The sequence below is a fragment of the Poecilia reticulata genome, chromosome 19, assembly GCF_904066995.2.
Source record: "Poecilia reticulata chromosome 19, P_reticulata-male-v2, whole genome shotgun sequence".
NCBI classification, from domain to species: domain Eukaryota; kingdom Metazoa; phylum Chordata; class Actinopteri; order Cyprinodontiformes; family Poeciliidae; genus Poecilia; species Poecilia reticulata.
Genome location: NC_088848.1, coordinates 13,661,525 through 13,681,582, shown reverse-complemented (window position 1 = coordinate 13,681,582; position 20,058 = coordinate 13,661,525). Strand labels below are relative to the sequence as shown.

Below are 20,058 nucleotides of genomic sequence, written 5' to 3'. Positions count from 1 at the left end.
TTCTGAATGCTATGAGTTTGCATTTTGCCCCCAACTGTGTAGGAGACACAGCAAAAGTGGAGGAAAGAGCTTTGGTCCTATGAGACCTGAACTGAACTGAAACCTCCTGTGCGGATGCTCTACAGCAGTGGTCCCCAAACTACGGCCCGCGGGCCGGATCCGGCCCGCCTCCACATTTGGTTCGGACCCCTGAACAATACCAGAAAGCATTCCGATTTTTTTTCAGATTGCATTTTCCGGTTTATATGTAGATTTTTCTTCAACCACCAGGGGGCTCTTTAGAAGGAAGTGTGTCCTGTAAACTGAGGGTATTTTGTTTTGCATGGCGCATTGCTGCCATCTGTTGGACTTTTAGGGAACTGCTCGACTTTTAAGTTATGTAATTAGTACTGTTGGTAGCGTTAGAGCAGATGAACACAGTGTCTGTTATGAACGTCGTATTCCGGTCGAGTTCTTCGAAGCAATGCCTGTAAGTAGCAGCTTATACTTCAAAATGAGCCTTTATGTTAACATATGATAAAATAAGTAACTTGTTTATTGAATTAGTTTTGGAAATACCTGCGGGCGATTTGACTATGTGATACGTCAGTGCTAACTAGCAGGCTGCTAAGATTTCTCAGGTCGCTACGTAGCATTGCCGCTCATAACATTCTGAGGTAGCTGTTGTGTCAGTTGTACTTCTAATGTATGTATCTGAATGTAAAACACTCGTCCTGAGTTGTTTGTGTTTTGACAGTTTCACTCCATTCTACATGGAAATAAAGGAAGAACTAATTAATCCTGACTCGTGTGAAAGGAGTTTGGCTGATGGTTAGTTTTGGTACAAGACACCATAGCGAGACCATTATAAAGTGAATCATTGGAAGTCAAAATTGGAAATAAAAGAAGAACGGGAACCTAATGGGAACCTAATTCCCATTAAAACGGAATTGGGTTTTAATAGGGAATTAAAATTTGAAAATGTTGATCAGTTAAATAGCTATTCAACAGTTTTTTTAATGATACTGGGATCATTGTGAGAATTTGAGGTATAGATATTAGGATCCAGTAGATGGCTGTAGTGCAACAATAATGGATGCAAGCTGCTGTTGAAATCTAAAGAAGAAGAAGAAGGCGCCCATTTTCTTTTAGCACATGCTAGTTGCAACACGAAGGATCAGCACATTTACTGTTACAGTTATCGTTCGGAAACTACCGTAATCAGTTCAGTTAAATCTAAACTTGGCAACTTTTTCTTTTTCAATGTAATAAATGTGATATTCAATTGACCTGTTATGACTAAAATTTTGGGTGTCCGCCCCCCTCTGCTGCTGCTGCAACGACTGTGGAAAACCTGGGGCGGCAGAGACATCTGCGGCTTAGATGTGTATGTTTACTGGTAAAAAAAACAAAACAAAAAAAAAAAACTTTTGGGTTGTGGTTTATAGTCCGGTGCGGCTCATAGTTAGGAAAATACGGACTATAATACTTCCTGGATTTTTTTCTGTGAAGAACCCAGAGAGGGTTATTTGGTTATTATTTATTTCATTAATAGTGTTATTATTTATTTCCTGACTTTTGTTCAGTGAAGAACCCAGAGAGGGTTATTTGATTATGCTTTCTGGAAAACAATACATTTTTACATTTAGACACTCCTGCAATCGTCACACTTTTTCTGTTGCAAACTGACTCTGGCCCCCCACCAGAGAAGGGAAAAGTTATGTGGCCCTCCCAGGAAAAAGTTTGGGGACCACTGCTCTACAGAAAAAAAAAACAACTGAAGTTCACAGGCACTCTCCATTTAATATGACTGAATGTGAGCTACTCTGCAAGGTACAATGGGCAAAAATTTTAATTTCCAAACATGAGAACCCTTCACAGTAATTTATTCTCTTTTTTTCTGTTTTATATTTGTTATATCACACAAGATCCATTGATTTCGTGGCTATGATGTGTGAAAATTTCAGAGAGAGTGAATACTTTTGCAAAGCATTCTGTTTTGGAGCATGTTTACACGGCTTTATTTTTCCAGCAAAGCTTACAAGCACCTCAAGCTGCTCGATTCATTTTTCATTAGAACAAACAAATGTGCTGTTTTTAGTCACATTTAGCTGCTGAAAGCCGCTCATGCAAGCCTGGGGAATGTGCCTTTAAGTGGGGTTTTAACACTCAGAATGAGCATTAGGAGCAGGCTGTGGAGGATCCTGAGATGGGCTGCATCCGCTTGCGCACATTTCTGAATCTGTGAGAGCATGCTGCTTCTTGGCTTCCCTTCATAAAGGCCGGCACAGAGGGTCAGAGAGAGTGGGAATGGGAGAGGTGAACGCTTACACCCTCAGATGAAACGCTGTGTGTGAGCTTCTCTCTCTCTCTCTTGCACACGCTCTGTCCTGTCCTGTTTAGATTTTAAACATTGATTCTCTCTTCCTGGAAACAGACAGCAACATCTCTTCTCATTTTCTGCTCTGGCAGCTTGTTAACGGCGAACTGTCGCTCCTGTTCTGCTCATGGTTAAACATATGGAAACACATTTACTGGGATAGATGAAGTCATTTTTGTTACATTTTTTTTCTTCCCCCCCCCTTCTTATTTTTCTCTGTAGCCCTTTTACTGCGAGGAGGAGCTGACAGAGTTACACTGGGTATTTACTGACTGAGTCATAGCTTTTTAAGATTTCAGGTTAGTATTATCACAGCTTAGCCTATGCCCTGCAGGCTATCCAAACCGGTCATAATGGGGTTGTTTGCTACTCATGTTTCATATTGAGCTTGAGTATTGCTACGTTGACTCTTACACTGCTTTGGAATATATTTTCAGATCCGACCTGTTGCCTCTTTACTCTCTTCACGTCTATAACAGAAAGGCATATTAGCTATATATATATAATAGATAGATGATAGATGAAGACACTATCACTTGACTGCATATTAATCTAGAAATGTGTGCTATTCTTTGTTGGTTGTGAAGCAGCATGGGATTAATTGATTAGTTTCGATAAAAAAGCAAAAAAACAAATTGTGTTCTGTCAACTTAAATCTGTGGGATGAATTTGATGCTGCTTTTCAACCAACCTCCAGCTGGAAGAGAGGATCAGTCGTGTGTCTGCATCAAGTTTTCTTCTCACAGATAATGGAACCTGACCGACGTAGATGAGATGGACTCTTATAAGCTTTGCTTATAAAAGTCCTAGAGTTCACCGCTGTTTCCAAGAAATCCAGAAACACGTCACAGAAAACCTGAAATCCACTGATGTGAGTCTTGTGGCCGATGGTGCTTCCGTAACGGTGATATCATCCGTTCCTCCAGCTTCACTCACAGTGGAGGTAATATGAAGATTGTGGATGTTTTAAAGACACTTTTACAGTCAGTGGGATATCGCAACTGTGGAGAAAAGTGGGATATGAAGAAGGATAAGGAGAAGGAAGGCTTTTCAAGAGCCTTTTCATGCCTTTACTCTCTTCTTTTTTTTATTTATATATTTATCGTTTGGGTCCACAGCTGGACCTTAACTGTGGGGGCTTTACAGAGTAACCACCACTTAACGGAGAACATCTGCTGCCATGCGCTTTACTCAAAGAAAGGCTCGCATCAAAGATATGTGAGGCGCTGTGGAGGAGGGTAAGGGTCGGAGGAAATCACTGACTCGGTTGTGAAAAAGAAAATATTGTCAGGATGTTACCTTTACTTTTTGCTGCATTCTAGTGCAGCATATTAAATGGTTTATTATTATGCTTTCTTTTCTCAAACACTTTACAGTAGATTCTATAAACTTGGAACAATAAATAATAGTGTTTTTTTTTATTCATACCAACAATTAAAACAGCTTTTTACTTATTCTGTTTTCACTGCTTAGTTGTGTTTCTGTGTCTGTACTCGTGTCTTGCCTTTTCCCTTCCATCTCCATACATGCTACCGAATTACTTTGACTTTTTATAATCGTCATCCTTCACCTTGCGCTGCCACTGACCGCACTCTGTTTACCAAATAAAAGTGAAGGCTGGGGGGATCTTTCTCCACGACGTGTTGTAAACCCACTTGTACTTCCTTCTATTCTTCTCTAATTACAAGGAGACACTTGATCTCACACTTTGATGACGGCGATAAGATCAAGCGTTTGTGAAAGGGATTTTTCCCGCTTCAGTTTTCTGATACATTAACTCCTTTTGAAGTTTCCCTTCTTCTCTCCTATCTGGAGAATTTAGTAGCTTTGCAGCAGTCTCTTGATATCGCCGATAAAGCTTTTAACTGATTATTTCTACTGTTGACAGTCGGATTTCCGTGCGGACATCCGACCGTGCTGAAAGGCTCCTTCAAAAAGATCAACGTGTATTTTCTCTGCTCTCTCCCACCAGGTTTCTTTCTGTAGTCGGATCTCCGCTGCCGCAGTCATGTTTAGGAACAGCTTGAAGATGCTACTGACGGGGGGGAAGGCCAACCGCAAGAGTCGCAGCAGCGGTGAGTGTGTCTTATGATTCCCGTCACAAACAATGACGCATCTGCCCGTCAGCTGCGGGAGGTGTCGACGAGGCATCTCGGTTTATTTTTGGAAGCAGAAATAAACCGAAAATCCACAAATGCGAGCTAGCGGATTTGAATAAATTCCCTTTTAGAATTTATTTCTACTAGGTTTTCAAAAGTTCTAAATAAATAAAAAAAATCTCCAAAGCTTGGAGGACATGACCCTGTGTTTAGAAGGTTAGATAACACTGGAAGACCCCCATCGCTCTATGTGAATGTGGAAGCCATCAGATTGCGCCTGTGCAGGAGGAGGAACGGGTGAAACGGGATGGTAACAACACTATTATTTTCAGCTTTTCTCTTTCAAGGCGTTCAGGCCTGTTGTCAGAACTTAAATCCGGCTTCTCTACGGCATTTAAAGAATGCTACGCCAAGTGGAGCAGCTCTGTGAATAGTCATTTTAAAAGCACAACAGGGAATTTCCGTTTTTCAGGCTTTCAGTTAGTTGTTTTCAATCCTGTTGTTTAAAACTTCACATTTTTTGATTTATTGCATTGATTCAAATTGTTAAATGACCCCAGAGGTCAGAGGTCTTAAGGTGTGATGCCTGAAAGGGGAATCTATGTATTCTTAATTTTGAAGTCAGAAGAAAACATTTTCCAAATTTTTCAGTAGAAGGTGAGCTATTGGAAGACGGGACATACCAGCTTATGACACTTCACAACACTTAGCCTTTGCTGTTGAATGCTTTTCTGACGCTAAACTATAGTGTTTTTTCATTGTTTTTGAGAAATCTGTACTTTAGTTGTACTTGATCGCTATATTAATGTAGATGCATGGGGAGTGATTAGACCTGATTTAGATGATGTAATAAAACACAGCTAAACGCTAATCAAACATATCTTTAAAAACACAGAACTGTGTAGAAAATCGGTGCTAATTTTTCATTTTTTTCACCAAAAACCTACATTGCCTCAGTTAGATTAAATGTTATCGGTCCATCTATCCCTGTTTGTATTACTATTATCATTATTATAATTTGGGATTAAAATAAATATAAGAATCCAGCTTTCTCACTTCCACGTGGACTAATTTGTTACTACTTCAGTTTAGTTGTGTTCATTTTACAACAACTGTCCTGTTAAAGTTTCAAAGCATTTTTCTTCCCCTATTTAGGGTTTTGCTTCAATCTCTTTAGGTGTCGTCCCTCCAAAAGCGATGATCTTCATCCCTGCTTTAGTAATGTGTGCCAATTTGACAAGCAAATGATCACAAAATGCATCTTATGTCATCTATTTAACTTTATTATCAGACATAAAAAAAGTATTTTCTTTCAAACTCTTGAATGAATGCAACCAAATGTCTTGAAACTCACCGAAGCAGAGGATTTTCCAGACTGCAGCAACCCAGAACAGGTGGAACTACTTGAGTGTTGTGACGTCCCTGTCTGCAGGGCTTCGAGCTCGAAGAAAACTTGACGTTACCAAATACTGTGCCGTCTCTTGCCTTTCGCATGTGCAGAGTGGTGCTGCATGACGGGAGTATCCCAGCAGACAGGATCTGTTCTTGCAATCTGTTTCCTGCTCTGCAACATCTGCATCATGCGTCTCTCTGCCTTTAAGACTGTGAACACTTGCTTAGGAAGCTTAATTAAGCTGCATTTAGAAGCAAAATCAAAACTAGACGTTCGTTGGTCTAATTCTTTCAGGGGCAGAACAAGGCTGACTTATCTGTGTCTGACAGGCAGGGAGCGCTGCTGCTGCTGCTGCTACTACGGGACAAAGCACTCGGCTCAACAAATGGAGTTTTCTCTCAAACAGAGCTGCCGTACAGCATGCACAGACTGTTTAAAATCGGTTCAAAAGAGAGATTGCGAGATAAAATGATTGTCTGCTGTATTTGAAGCAGTTTGAGGACTTCTTTGGACTTTGGGTTTGTTGCAGCCCACAGCAGGGGGTGGGGGGATCCACCCACTAATCTGAACAGAGCGGGAAAAAATGTCTTAGCCACTAGTTGCTACGATGGTGAGTAGCAGATTTAAAACTACAGAGATAATCCCCATTTGATTGAGACAAGGTTGGGATTTATATAACTGTCGTTTTATGAAAGACCATTTTCAGATGCCAACAGATGGGAGTTTCTGTGATTTATATTTTGAAAGCAAAAAAGCAATAATTCAAATTATACAACTTGAAATTGTTCCCTTTTGTCTCCGTGTTGTCGTATATGCACGTATGGAGCTGTTGTGTTTTAGCGAGGCTCCGAGTTATTTTTCCACCTCCATAATTTTCATCCTCCCGTCAGAGGGGTGGAGAAGTGGCACTAGACTTGAAACAAAGTCAACAGCCTGACACTGCAATTACAATTATGGCATCGGCTGATTACAAAACGAGGAATGGGGTTGAAAGGTTGGTGTGTCTGGACAGGAAGATTTTGCATGACTAATGGGCTTTTAGAGGGATGGGATGAAGAACTGTGGTTGGAAAGAAAAAATATATACATGAACTTGCACATATCTTGACTAAAGAAAACGATGCAGAATAAGACATGCTGTTTTTTAAGAATCTAAGTTAATGTGCTAATATTTGCTTGGCAGAGCTATTCCACTAGCAATTCTTTATTTACACTAACAAACATGAAATGTGGCTTTAACAAACTTCAACAACTGTATTAGGCCATTTGACAGCCTGTTCCAGAACTATGTTAATAGCTTTAACATAGGTTTGGGCAAAATGAGAAATTGTATTGTATCGTATTCGCTACCTCTAGGAAAGTAAGACAACTTCAAAACAAAATAATATGGAGAAGGCTAGCGCAGCTCTGCTTGCATCAGAACTCTCAAGTTATTAAACTCCACAGAGACTGGCTTTTTTTCTTTCTTTTAGTATCAATTAGTATCCGAGTATCGATTTGTTTATGAACAGTTCCAGTTTCCTGTAGGTTCCAGTAACTCTAAAAGTCTGAAGGCAGCAGCTGTTTGACAGGAATCAAGTTGGCCCCCTCTAATTACAGGAGTCTTAATTGATGGCTCATTCTCCACAGTAGTTGAAAAATCTAATTAGAGATCATCAGATTAGCAAACATGCTTTGAGATTCAAAGCACAAGCAAGAAGTGACACAGCAAGCAGGGGGCCTAATGCAGCCTAAATGTGGTTACAGTGCGTTTCTGAACAACACGTAAAGCCCGGCTGCACCGACTGCGAGTTCTCATAACGGTACCAGGCTTTGTCTTGTTGCTGTTGTCATGGTTGCTGGCTTAAAGTATTTCTGTTCCGCACAGTCACTCCTTATTAATTGATTTTCTGCATGACATCATTCAAGACTCTTGTCACCACTTTTCTGCTCATTTGTGACTTTCTCAAAATCCCACAAAAACGGTTCTGGTTTTCATTTCACTCTTTTCTCTTATCAACGCAATAAATTAGCATGTGCTATCGGGACGTTTTTGCAACTCCACTCACAGTTTCTGTGACCAAACGTATTTAATGACGTCTTGGAATTTAATGTTTTAATTTATGAGCAATCCCTGTGCAAACTCTGACCTATAGATCAACAATTATCCCCAGATCGGCTTATTGTCATATCATTAATTATTTAGTCTATTTCTGCGTTCGCTTAAAGACATTTGTAAACGTCTGCAGAGCGGTTGATGTGCTTCAGAGTTGAATTTGCAAAACATTTATATGCAGATGTACATTTACATATATATTGCTTGCTCACATTCAAAACAAGCTATACAATATAAACCGTTAAACATTAGAGGCTGGATTATACGCGCTGAGATAAAAAGGTTTGCCCCTGTGGAATATTATCAGATGTAAGAAACTCCCGGAGGAGGGGCAGCGGCTGAACAGGAGCCGATTCTGGCTGATCTCCACGGAGCGACAGATTGGCACCGACTGCTCCGCAGAATGTTCCCTTCCTTCCTGTATTAATGAACCAAAGGAAAAGTGAATGGAACCAGATCCTGTTAACAGGCGGCATCACCGTCCTCCTGCAGAGGGGGGTGGCTTACTGAATGTGGGACATTTTTTGGTCCCATTCACCACAAATTTGACAAATAAAAAAGCAACAGCGACTGTTATTTTAGTTAAATTAAGTTTTTGATGATTATCTCTATAATTCATCTAAATACTTAACTAATGAGAAATTAAATAACCTGCTGTGGTTAGCTTCATGAATAAGAAATAATTTGAATATATGAAAACATGCTGTATGAAAAAAGTAGGAGGGCTAAGAGGGGAATGTGGTGGAAACAAATGGGGATATTATTTGTTGAACTGGCAAATAACTTGGACCTGTTTTTCCTGGGAGCAAAAATCATCTGTTTTATCATGAGCTTTATGAGAGCAATGCTGTAAACACTATGACTTTGAGCACTAGAGCATTTTTTGTGAAGAAATCATATTGTGCCGGAATCATCCCATTTTTAGCTTGATGAGGCACGACCATGCAGTAACTGGCTGGTCGGACAGATCATAATTTTGCTTTTGTTTTCTAAAAATACTGACCTGTGAATCATTATTAATACTCTCTGACACACTGTAAGATGTTACATCTGCTACTTAGTCATTTTTGACTATTTAGTTCCAAGCAGGCTGTAAAAAAAAAAAAATGGAATTCTGTTCTTAGATATTCTTGCGTTGTAGATTTTAAAGAGAAATAGTTGGTGGTAAGGCGTAGCTTTTGAAAATGCTGTAATCAGAAATTGCCAATTTAAAACACTTGCACAGTTGAGAACATTTTCTAAACCTCATTTCTATATCATGCTGTGGCTCAATAACCTATTTCTAGCGCTCTTCACACAAAGAGTCTGCCAGTGTGGTTCATAGCTGTTGAAGGGGGAGCTTTGACCTTTTGGTTACTAAGAACAACAGACTAATGTCTATGACCTTCTTCAGCTTCTTCTGCAATGTCATTTAACTTTCACCCTTCAGCTGTTGACATCCCGAGGTGCCTTTATGCTGTGTTGCCTGGGCAACTGTGAGCCAACACAACTGTCCTATGAGAGTAATGGTGCTATGTTAATACACTGGTCCAAAAGAGAGTTGGTTGAACTGAGTAGCTTCTCACGTCAAAGACAAAAATGTTCGCCTATTTCTCAGTAAGCTGATTTTTATCCTCGTTGGATGATAGTTTTGCACGTTTTCTCTCTCTTTGCAGAAGGTTCATTATTCTTTCTGAAGCCTGCAGGAGCACGATAATGTTCTTCTATACCAACCTTAACGACCTTCCTGCGAAACTGAAACGGATGAGGAGGAGTCACTTCCTTCGTGGGGTCAGACATAATTTACCAGTCGATCAGGTGGACGGCTTGGACGCTAAAAACAGCTAACCTCATCAGGTGACACCTGTGTCCCTCGCCTGGGTAACTGTGGTAACGGAAGCGGTGCCAAAGCGAAAGCACACTGAAGGTCAAAGACCACTCAGACTGTCGACAGAGCGTCGAGATGGGTGTGGGGGCTGAGATAGACGACGTGACCGAAGTGTCAGAAGCGGCTTTCTTGTGGATGTCTTGTGGAGTGTGGGAGGCACTTATAGGCCCATCATTATGCTTCAACGGAGCTGCATGATGCACATACCACCCTTGTCTCAGCCGTCCATACGCTTTTACTAAAGGACCTTTTTTAAGTCCTTCAAGGTCGGGAATGTGACAGCTTGGAATCTCTCCCGCCTTCCCAAAGACCCATTCTTACTTCATGTCATGAGAAAATCTAATTTGGATCTTTTTTGGGTTTTTTTGTATTTTTTTTTTTTTAGCAAGAAATACGTTTTGAAGGTTTTTAAATGCTACAAGACTGCAGTGACAACACTCTTCTGTGTGGAAGATTTTACTGAGTAAAGAAGACTCAACTTAGTTTTTAGTCTGGTTGATTCAGGCTGTCCCAAACAGAAAGAGTGAGATTTTCACTAAAATGATGGAAGCTCATCATTTTGAGGTTCCAACATTTCTGACATAAAAAAATATCAAATTTTGAAATGTCAACAGCCTCAAGAAAGCCTGAAAGCTAAGGTAGAAACTTCTAAAATGTTATTTAAAACATATAGCTTCCACTGGTACATTTTGCAACACACTGAATAACTACACTCAAATTACAAGTTGGTGTTTTTTCAGTGTAAAATAAAATTTCAAGGCTTTTTGTACATCCCTGCCAGGAGTGCCAAAACATTTGCTCCCGTCTCCAGCAGTGTTCCATCTCCTGCCTGGATGCTGCAAACCGCCGACACAGAGATTGGACGAAGAAGGCCACTAGTGTAAGCACAGCTGCCGCATGCGAAAGTGAGCAGACAAATTTTTCTGGCAGTTGTGTTGCATCCAATTACAACAGGTGAAGCCTGAGAGGCTGAATCTGCCAGACTCGCTAGTGTGTTAAAGAACCAACTCTCAGTGTTCTTAGTTTGGAAGTATGAGATCCCCGCTTATATCAACACGCTGTTTCAGTCCAAAGCGCACTGCAAAGACACTATTCTCTCAAAGCCAACTGCAGAATAAAATAGAACAATGCGGTCGAGTGCATGATCTGCTGTAATAAGGCACACTCACTGCTGCTGATGGTACTCGGCTGCTTGTTGCTCCATTTGTATCACAATCGACAGTATAATCGCAGTGAAGCACGTCCTTGTCGGGGGTTTTTGCATTTGTCGAGCCACAAGTCTGCCTTCGTCACCGAGTACTTGAGGTTCCGTCCCATGTTGTGCAAAAGATTTAAATCGCCTCTAGCTTCTGTATATGAAAGGAGCTAGACACAGTTGCGATCTTTTATGGTATCCTTTATGTACTGTATTTTTAAGGCTTTACACAATTATTTCTCCTTGGACTTAAGCTTCAAGGTATTGACCATGGATGTCATTTTTTTTTCTTTTACAACTGCCACATTTCTCATGTCAACCCACTTCTTACAGCAGAGACAGCATCATACATGTCTTATCTGGACCAAGGAGAAAAAGCAATGGTTTGCTTTCAATGGTAAAAGTCTTCTTTTTATAAGTGAAGGTAAATTTAGCATTTTATTTGAAGTTGATTGGCCTGTAAACTGGCTTGACCTAAACATGAGAAGATCTTTGGAGTATTAGGCAAAAAAAAAAAGACCCAACAATGTGGACACACTGAAGGCTGCGTAAAGCAACTGAGGCTTCCTTAACACTTTAGCCCAGACCGTTGGCCTCCGTCCCATGCTAAAAGTATTAAGTGCCTATAATGAGCAATGAATCAACACACTTTTTCATTAGGCTGACATTTATGTTTTAAAAATTAGATCAGCCAGCAAACTCTTGTTTTTATACCTAGGCAACTTCACGATCCAGAAAGAATGTGAGGTCTGAACTCTATGTAATGACTCTAACTTGAGCCTACTCCTGTACAAACTCATATTTTTCCTGATTATGGTAGGTTTAGAAGCCATTTTGTGGCTGAATCTTTGTGTGTTGTGACCAAGAAACTGCCTATTGTCCAAAGAACTCAACAAAGCCTGGAGAATGATTCACTTAGACTTAGGGAAACAAAGTCCGCCTCCCCGTAAGCTAAATATAAAGAAATGTTTGACTTTCATATAAATCCTTTGCAGTTATTTGTGGGAATTTCCCCTCTCAACTCTGCGACTACCCTCAGCAGGGTCTTGAGTATCCCACTGACAGCAGTATGACGGCTGCTCTCGCAATCTTTCTGAGTGATTTCACTTGCTGTGTTGGAGCACAGTGATATTTAAATAGAGAGCTGCTCTGGAATCTGTAGGAGTCTCTCTCTCGCATGCTGCTCTTTTGTCATGGGAGCCATGCATTTCAGCATCAGCGGTACGGAGTGGGCAGCATGACGCGTGGGTAAAGAAGCGTTGGTATAAACTCTCCTCCGTCTCTGATCACAGCGTCAATAGTGGTAACTCGTGCATCTTTCCCTTCCCTCACCTCTTGGTCTATTTATTTTCTTGCTCTCCTTCTATGGCTCTTGTCCTCAATTTCCCTTCTGTCATTCACATAGGCTTTAAGGAGAAAACCTTCAGGATTTAATTGTGTGTTTTAGGGGTTCCGGGTTTATATTGCCTTTCTTCAACTAAAGATGAAGGCTTAATGAAGATAAGAGGGTGAAGTGTGACTTGTATTTAGCAAGTCTTACTACCATGACCTACATGTGTTGTTTCCTTTTATGGCTGTTTTATTGGCATTTAATAGTTGTAAAAAAGATGATGATGTAGTTGAGAAGGGAGATAATTAAGATCCCAGATTTTATTGAGGAAAACAATGTATGAAATATGAAAAGGATTTTTTCAAGCAACTAGGCTGATAATTATATTTATTGATGTCAACAAAAATAATTATCTTTGAAAAATAAAAATCAATCCTGACTTTTTTTTTTTCTTTAAGTTTAGGCAAAACCTCATTATAGCCTTGAAAATGCAAAACTTTAACCACACTTATTTGCATATTTGACAGAGTTGATTTAAATTGAAGCTTTTTCCATTCCAAACCCACTTTTGATGTGTATTTTGGATCATTGTGTTCTTGGAACTCCCAACTTTGCCTGATTAAAGTAAGTGGAAGAATGGAAGAATTTGAAGTATTTCCCCCTCCTTCATTTTTCCATTAACTTTGTGCACAACTATCATCGGGAGTAGTGGCGCAAAAAGTGGGTAAGCAAGGTATGCAACGCATAGGGGCGCAGCACCAGAGGGCGCGCCAAAACCCCGTCTGGAAGGGGCCGATGATGTCTTCCCGTACACTTCAGCGCGCCTTACGCTCCTTCAACTTGCACACATAACGAGGTAAATGTAGCGAGTTTTACCGTTCACGTATCGTCGCCTCGGGGGGCCCCGATCTATGTTTTCACATCCACCTGAATAATGTGTAGTTGCGCCACTGATCGGGAGCATAAGAGCTCCACAGCATGATGCTTCCACCTCCATACTTGAGAGACGTACTTGTGAACTCACATACTTGTGAACCTTCATCTTGTCATTTTGGAAAAAAAATAAAAATTTTGATCTTTGTCTCATCTGACCACAGGTACTTTTTCCAAAATGTAATTAGATTCTCCATGTTGGGAGCTGCAAATTTCAGCTGAACTGAAAACTTTCAGAAAACTTTCAAGGACGCGCTCTGAAGTGGAAAAAAAATCTGTAACCGCCTATAAATTCACATCACGCAAACAAATGTTAGCAAACAGAAAGCTGCTTGAAGTCGTTGCAAATTTAGCAGCTGGAGTGGAAAATTTCCCTCTGGATTTCATGCAAAACTAGATGCATAAACAAGAATCTGTTTGGCATCATGTTTGCCAGATCAAGTTTGCGTTTACAATTTGTTTCTCCTGCCCTGCCCCCAAGTGGCAAAAGGGAAGAGACTGCTGTGCTGTGGAAAAGTGTTTGCTCCTGTTACATGTTTCTTCTGCTTTTGCTTTTTTTTGTAACACATAACAACTTAAATAAATATTGATGTCAGACAAAGATATGCTTAATATCTAGCCCTATGTGAAAATGCAATTTCCCCATACCCAATAACTGGTTTATCACTTTTGGTGGCAGCAGTTTGGTAGCGCCAATTTTTGCAAAATGTATGAATTATTCTCTTCCATCATAATAATTTTCTTTAAAGAATTCCTTTAACTCATCCATATTTGAGGGTTGTAAAGCTCGGAGGGCTAGTTTAAGATCCGAAAATTGTTCAGTCCAAATACTGTTGCATTTTGTCTGACTGTATAATGATGGAAATTATGTTCTAGTCTATCTTTAAGTTTTAAGACAGATCTAACAGAAAACACCCCCCCAAATAATTTTTTTTTTCTCTTGCTTCATGAATAAGTTTCTGGCAAATACGTGACTGGCTGTTCTCTTAGTAGGCAGTGGTTTTTGCCTTGGAAATTGCTAACAGAGTCCATGTGAAGTGTAAATTGTCGCTCTTAGTAATTTTGGTTGGAAAATCCAGTTAATCATAGTTAATTTGTGATTTAACACAGAGAGGGGGGAGGTTACTTTTCACCAAATTTAGATGATTTGTTTTTTGTATTTTATCAAATGTTGTTCAATCACAGAAAGTGTCATTGAACAACATGGCGAAACATTTTGGATTTCGAGATCTTTGGTTTTGAAATGGTTAAGGAATTCCACTCTGGCTATGGAGTGAGAGGGAGGATGAGGAGCGTTATTGCTGCCAGAGAGTGAGAAGAAGAAGAAGAAGAGGAGGAGGAGGTGGGAAGCGAATGAGAGTGAGAGAGAGTTGCCTGTCTGCTCGGCTTTGTGGGTATGCGAGTATATGTGTGTGTGTGCGCTCGGCTCGGCTCGGTGAGTGTATGCGTGCTGACACCTGGTGCTCGCCCTCCCTCGCTGCTCACATTGTGGAGAGCTCTCAGCCTGTCTGGACCGTTCTTTACCTCTCCCTCTTTTCCTTTTTATTCCATCCCTCTATCTTTTGTCCCTCTCTCTGCCTTTCTCCCCCTTCGTCGTTTCCTGCTCCTCTCCGTGTCCCTACAGCCTCTTCCTTTTGTTCAGGACCTCCTCCACCATGCTGCAGGATTTTTATTGACTGGCCAGACATGCGCTCGACTGACTAAGGTGAGCCGGATGAATCGGGGCAGGAGGGCGGATGGACCGCATTGGTGTTTTGAATTCAGTTCTGAATACAGGGAGTGGTAGGGACAGGCTGCAGAGGAAAATAGACACTATTCACCCTGTTATTTTTGTTTGCTTTAGCCTGCAAGTCTGAGCAGCAGTTGATGGGAAAAGCCTCTGTGTAGGTGTCTCAGCTCGTACTTTGAAAGGTGAGGGGTTCAGCTGTGGGATTGAAGAGTGTCTGGGTGTTGTTTGGTTTCTGACTGGTGTCAGCAGCTGGTGTTAAATCCCCACTTGATGATTTGTTTGTTCTGCACTGGCTCCTGCGCTTGGAGTCACCTTGACCCAGGCTTTCACAGCAATTTGTGTCTTAGCGGCATCGTGCCACACCTTAAGCATGAGATGCGCGTGTGTGTGCGTGTGTGTCACTGTTATAGAACACTAATGGTGGAAGAGAGTTATGGTGAAAAGCAATCAGAAGAATAAATCCAAAACAAGTTATTGATGAGTATTAGAAGTCATGTTTTTAAGGTGATACTTGTCATTCTTCATCTCTTCATAAATCCCTGCTTTGTTTCTTGTTCTATCCCATTTCTTTGTCAAATTATTCTATTTTATATTAGATGGTCATCCATTCGGCTCTTTCTCATTTAGATTGGATATTAAAATCCATTCGCAATACTTTTGTATCTTCATTTGTTGACAGACTTTCAGGAAGTCTCTTTATAAAGCTCTTCTAATTTTGACAAATATGTCGTGCCCTAATTTAATCCCCCTAAATCCATATTATTTTCCTGAAATGTCACAATTATTTCAGTAATTACTTATTTTTATCCCCCAAATCCTTTTTTGTTAGCCTTCATTCAACAATCACATCTTGTATTTAGAGAGATGGACATTCCTAAATATCTAATATGTCCTCTAACTCTCCCTTTCGAGAAGTAAAACCAAAAGTAATTGAAAAGTTATTGCATTTCAGGAATTCAATTCAAAATGTAGATAAGTGTGGAGAGTTTCTTTTGTGGCATGGCCTACAGCTAATGAAAATTCATAATTTGGTTTTCTAATATTTGGTGAATATTATAAAATATTGCGACAGACTGGCGACCTGTCCAGGGTGACCCTGCCTCTCGCCCGGAACGTTAGCTGGAGATGGGCACCAGCAACCCTCCCGACCCCACTAAGGGAGAAGGGTGTAAAGAAAATGGATGGATGGATGGATGTATTAGAAAATACCAACAAAAAAAAAAACATTTTTAATGTATCATTAAGGTAATCGGCCTGCAGATCTACTCAATCTTGACTCTTGAAGGGTTTTACAGTCTTCCCAAGAAGATGTCAAAATAATAATAATTTAAAAAAAGATGTAACAAAATATGTACTGATATGTAAACAAAGCTGGTCACTAATGCCAAATGAAAAAGAACTACACGGAAAGGGTCCTCCCTGCAGAACATTATGCTGAAGTTGAATCCAAATTGTGGCTTTTAAACTCTTAATGGCTGCAGTAAAAGGTTTCTTCTGCATAATTGATTATTTTTGATGAATGTTTGCAGTATTCTTTGGTTTGTCAATAAACAGAAGCAGCAAGGAAAAGAGACTTGGACGGTGGATGAGGAGGGGTGAAGAGCAGAGCATCAACAGGGCGGTGTCTGTCAGAAAGTTCAAAGTTTAAAGTCTTTGATGGGAGACAGCAGCACTGACAAAAAGGCTACAGGTCAAACCAGAGGCCAGAGATGGACTGATTTGAAACCAAGCTTAGCCTGGCCTAAGCTTAGGATGGCCTAAGTTTGGTTTCAGAGATTTGTAAGATTTACAGATTTTCCTTGTGCCGTTTTCTTTTAGCCTGTCCAATCTCATAAATAAAGTCAAGGTGCAATGTCTTTCCCCCCCTTTGTTTTCTAGAACAAATTTGCCAAATGTGTAGTCTTTGTGCAATGAATTGGTAAAACATAAGAGTTTTTACTTTTTTACTCAGTGATTTTATAAGTTATTGAGATGAGCCTCTTTTATTTTTTGTTTACTTTGCTTCAGACACCAGGCCTGTTCTCTGCTCCTCTCCACTCTTTGTCACACGTCTTCCTGTTTTCTGCCTCTCTGTCATCACTTGACTTGTAGTCCAACTCTCCTCTTCTTCCTCACACACTCTCTTCCGCCCACTCAGATATTTCTGGAGAACAAAAGGAGAGGGGAGTGGGGGCGATAAAACACTAGAGCAGGGAAGACTTAATGTACCAGCCCTGCGTAGGCTAATGAGTCTTCACCACTTTGTTTCTCTTTCCCTTCCTCCCCTCTCTTTTCTGTTCCCCGAGTCCTTGTGCCTCCCAATTTATCCGCATCATCTCATAACCAAATGTCCACCTCATGCCCTCAGGGTGCTCCCACCTTCGAGTAATTTTCTCCTCCATCATTGTCTTCTTCTTCCAACTCGGCCACTTCTCTCCCTCTTCCGCCTTCGTTTCTTTCTCTTTTTTTTTTTTTGTCAATCTGTGTGCTGTAACATTTTCATCACGGCTTCTTTTTCACATCCTTCCTGCTGCTTCTCTGTTCCTTTCGTTCCTTCTGGAGTGGTTGTTTCGTCCCTCCCCCTCATCTTCTTTTTGTCAAGTCCCACTCGTTCCGCTCGTTCATCATCCATTTATGCTCATAATTGCAGGTGCTAAAACACTTTTAAATCTAATTTCTAGTCATCTTTTCGCTTCCTGGTGGACCTTGCTGTCACTTGTACAAATCTTTTATGGAGAAAACCGATAAAGTGACTCCTTTTTTATTTGGTTAAATGGGACACAAATGAATTTATGTTTATAAAAGCATTTGTATGGTTTTCAGTCTGTATCAGATATATTTTCCCCCTCCACATCCTGTTATTTTTCCCAGGAAAGTGTCTTTCATCGCGACTATTGATCTGGATGGGCTTATTATGGTTGCTCAATGTCGCAAACTTTTATATAACAGGAAGTGCCGTGGCTTACTTAGCATGCCAATGTTACAGTGTTGGGATTTTCAAAACAGGAACAGGAAGAAGTATGGAAGTAGCATGTATTTTGTAAACATTTTACTTTTCTTTTTTTTTTCTTTTTTTTTAACCCACCGTCTGTCCATTGAGCTAACCATTCATCCTGACATTCATCGCTTTTGTTTTAATAATATTTAAAGAGAAACAGAGCGAGTACTTTGTGAGTCTTTAGGAATGTTCACAATAAACTGAGTCGGAATCCAGCACAGAGTCGCTCTGTGCTGCATGGCACAGGCAGTAAGACGCACACTGCTGTGTTAGCAAAGGGGAGTGTTGGTTCCTTTCACAATAGCAGTAATTGCGAGAACCACAACTGTGAGGCGTGGACTGCAAACCCATTGCGGCCATATGCACCTCCGCTGCTGTCTCTGTCTCATGGAATCTGTCGTCTCGTCTTGCATTTAGAGCAAAATCTCCTCTGTCTGATACCTCCGCCTTTCCCTCTCTCCAGTTTATGGACAGCAGAACTCTGAGTGCTTTTGACTCACTAGATCAGCGTGTCGGCTAGCTCAGATCTGTTAGTTGTGCAAAATATATGGTGGTTATTGCTGTATGAATTTATTATCATTATCCATTCTTTGACCAGAATGAAAAGTACCTTGTTTTTTCCTAAATAGCTTGTTCTCACCAGCACAGATGCAAATCATTTTAATGTAATCTCTTCTCATCCAGAGGTAAACAGCAGAGTTATCTTTAGCAGCTCGTTTTCAGTCTTGTGACTAAAATGTAATTATGTTTTAGCCCCAACTCAATCATCTGTAGCAAAGATATTTAGAGATCTGCTTTTTTTTTTTCTTTCTCCAAAACACAACTCCAGTCTCAACTCTTGGAGGTTCAAATGCAAGTCCAAGCATTAGCATTAGACCACTCTCACACCAAACGCATGCCTCAAACACAGAACTGCTCTGAATACGGATGCAAATTATTAGGAGATTTTATTAAAAATATTAACAGTTTACATCACTGAACTCCAATCCAACATGTAAAAATATAAACCGCAATAATTATGCGATGTAATGTTTAACCAACCTAAAATATGAATATATTTTCAGTGGGCGCCAACATAAACATGTAATTAGACAAGCACACAAAACTAGCAAACGTCAACTGTAAAATACTGAATCATAACTTGCACCATTTTCACTGCTATAAGCATATCCTAAAATGTCTGAGAGTATACACTGTGTTTTCATTAATGTGTTTCTTGGAGTTAACAGGCTTGATTTTATCTGGTGCTGAACCACAATTACATTTTAGTCAAACGTCTGAAAAGCTCAATTAAAATGAGCTGCCAAATAATGACACTTAATGCAAAGCTGGCTCTCTTATTTGATTTTTAATGTACATTTTAATACAACTTTGCATAAAAATTTAATTATTTGCCAAATAATGCTAAGTTGGACACCCTTAATGCAACTTTTAATGCACATTTGCATTAAAAGTGTGATCATTTACTGAATGACACTTCATGTCAACAGTCATAAACATTCATGAAGACTCCTTCACGTTCATAACAGGTGTTATGTCATGTATTATGCACACCCCTTCAACTAAAGTGTTACCCATTTTTTCTTATTTGAAAGCTAAACACTGAGTAAGGTTAGTTTGTTGTCATGAAAGAAAAACTACATAGATGCTCCTATCCGGAGCTAGTACACCTATGTGAGATAATTACTCATGATGCGGCAACCCTGCAGCGCCAACGGAACATCTCGGAGGCACCTGAGCAACGGAGCTTCATTTGCATTTGGCAGGAAAATACAATAATTCTCAAACTATGAGAATAAAACCGAGACTTGTATACATTATACATCCCTGACTTGCATGTTTCTTGTGCATGACGCAGTCTCAGGGTGTCGCTCATCAAGTAAAGACATCTCGTTTCTAATTGAGAGATCCTGAATCCAAGCCTAGATGCTCCACTTTTTGATAGCCAGAAAACAAATAAAAAAAAAACTAACAATCAAATGTAGATTTAAAATATAAACTGTTTAGTGCAATAAAATCAGCTCCGGATAATAAGTGCATGCACCCTGAACACAATGATAACGATGCAAAATTGTCATATTG

General features: G+C 40.1%; 1 protein-coding gene across 6 annotated transcripts in view; it reads left to right on the top strand.

The window, feature by feature from the left end:
• tanc2b (tetratricopeptide repeat, ankyrin repeat and coiled-coil containing 2b) overlaps positions 1-20,058 on the top strand; it is a 159,130-nt gene that overhangs the window by 37,486 nt on the left and 101,586 nt on the right. For 3 of the 6 annotated variants that reach the window (XM_008437289.3, XM_008437288.3, XM_008437287.3), the window contains exons 1-2: positions 449-469; positions 4,332-4,434. In XM_008437289.3, coding sequence (XP_008435511.1) covers positions 464-469; positions 4,332-4,434 — 109 coding nt within the window. In that variant the 5' untranslated portion in view covers positions 449-463. Of the gene's footprint in view, positions 1-448; positions 470-4,331; positions 4,435-14,688; positions 14,706-14,894; positions 14,976-20,058 lie in introns of those variants that run through there. The other 3 variants (XM_081600757.1, XM_081600758.1, XM_081600759.1) reach the window with 2 other exon arrangements.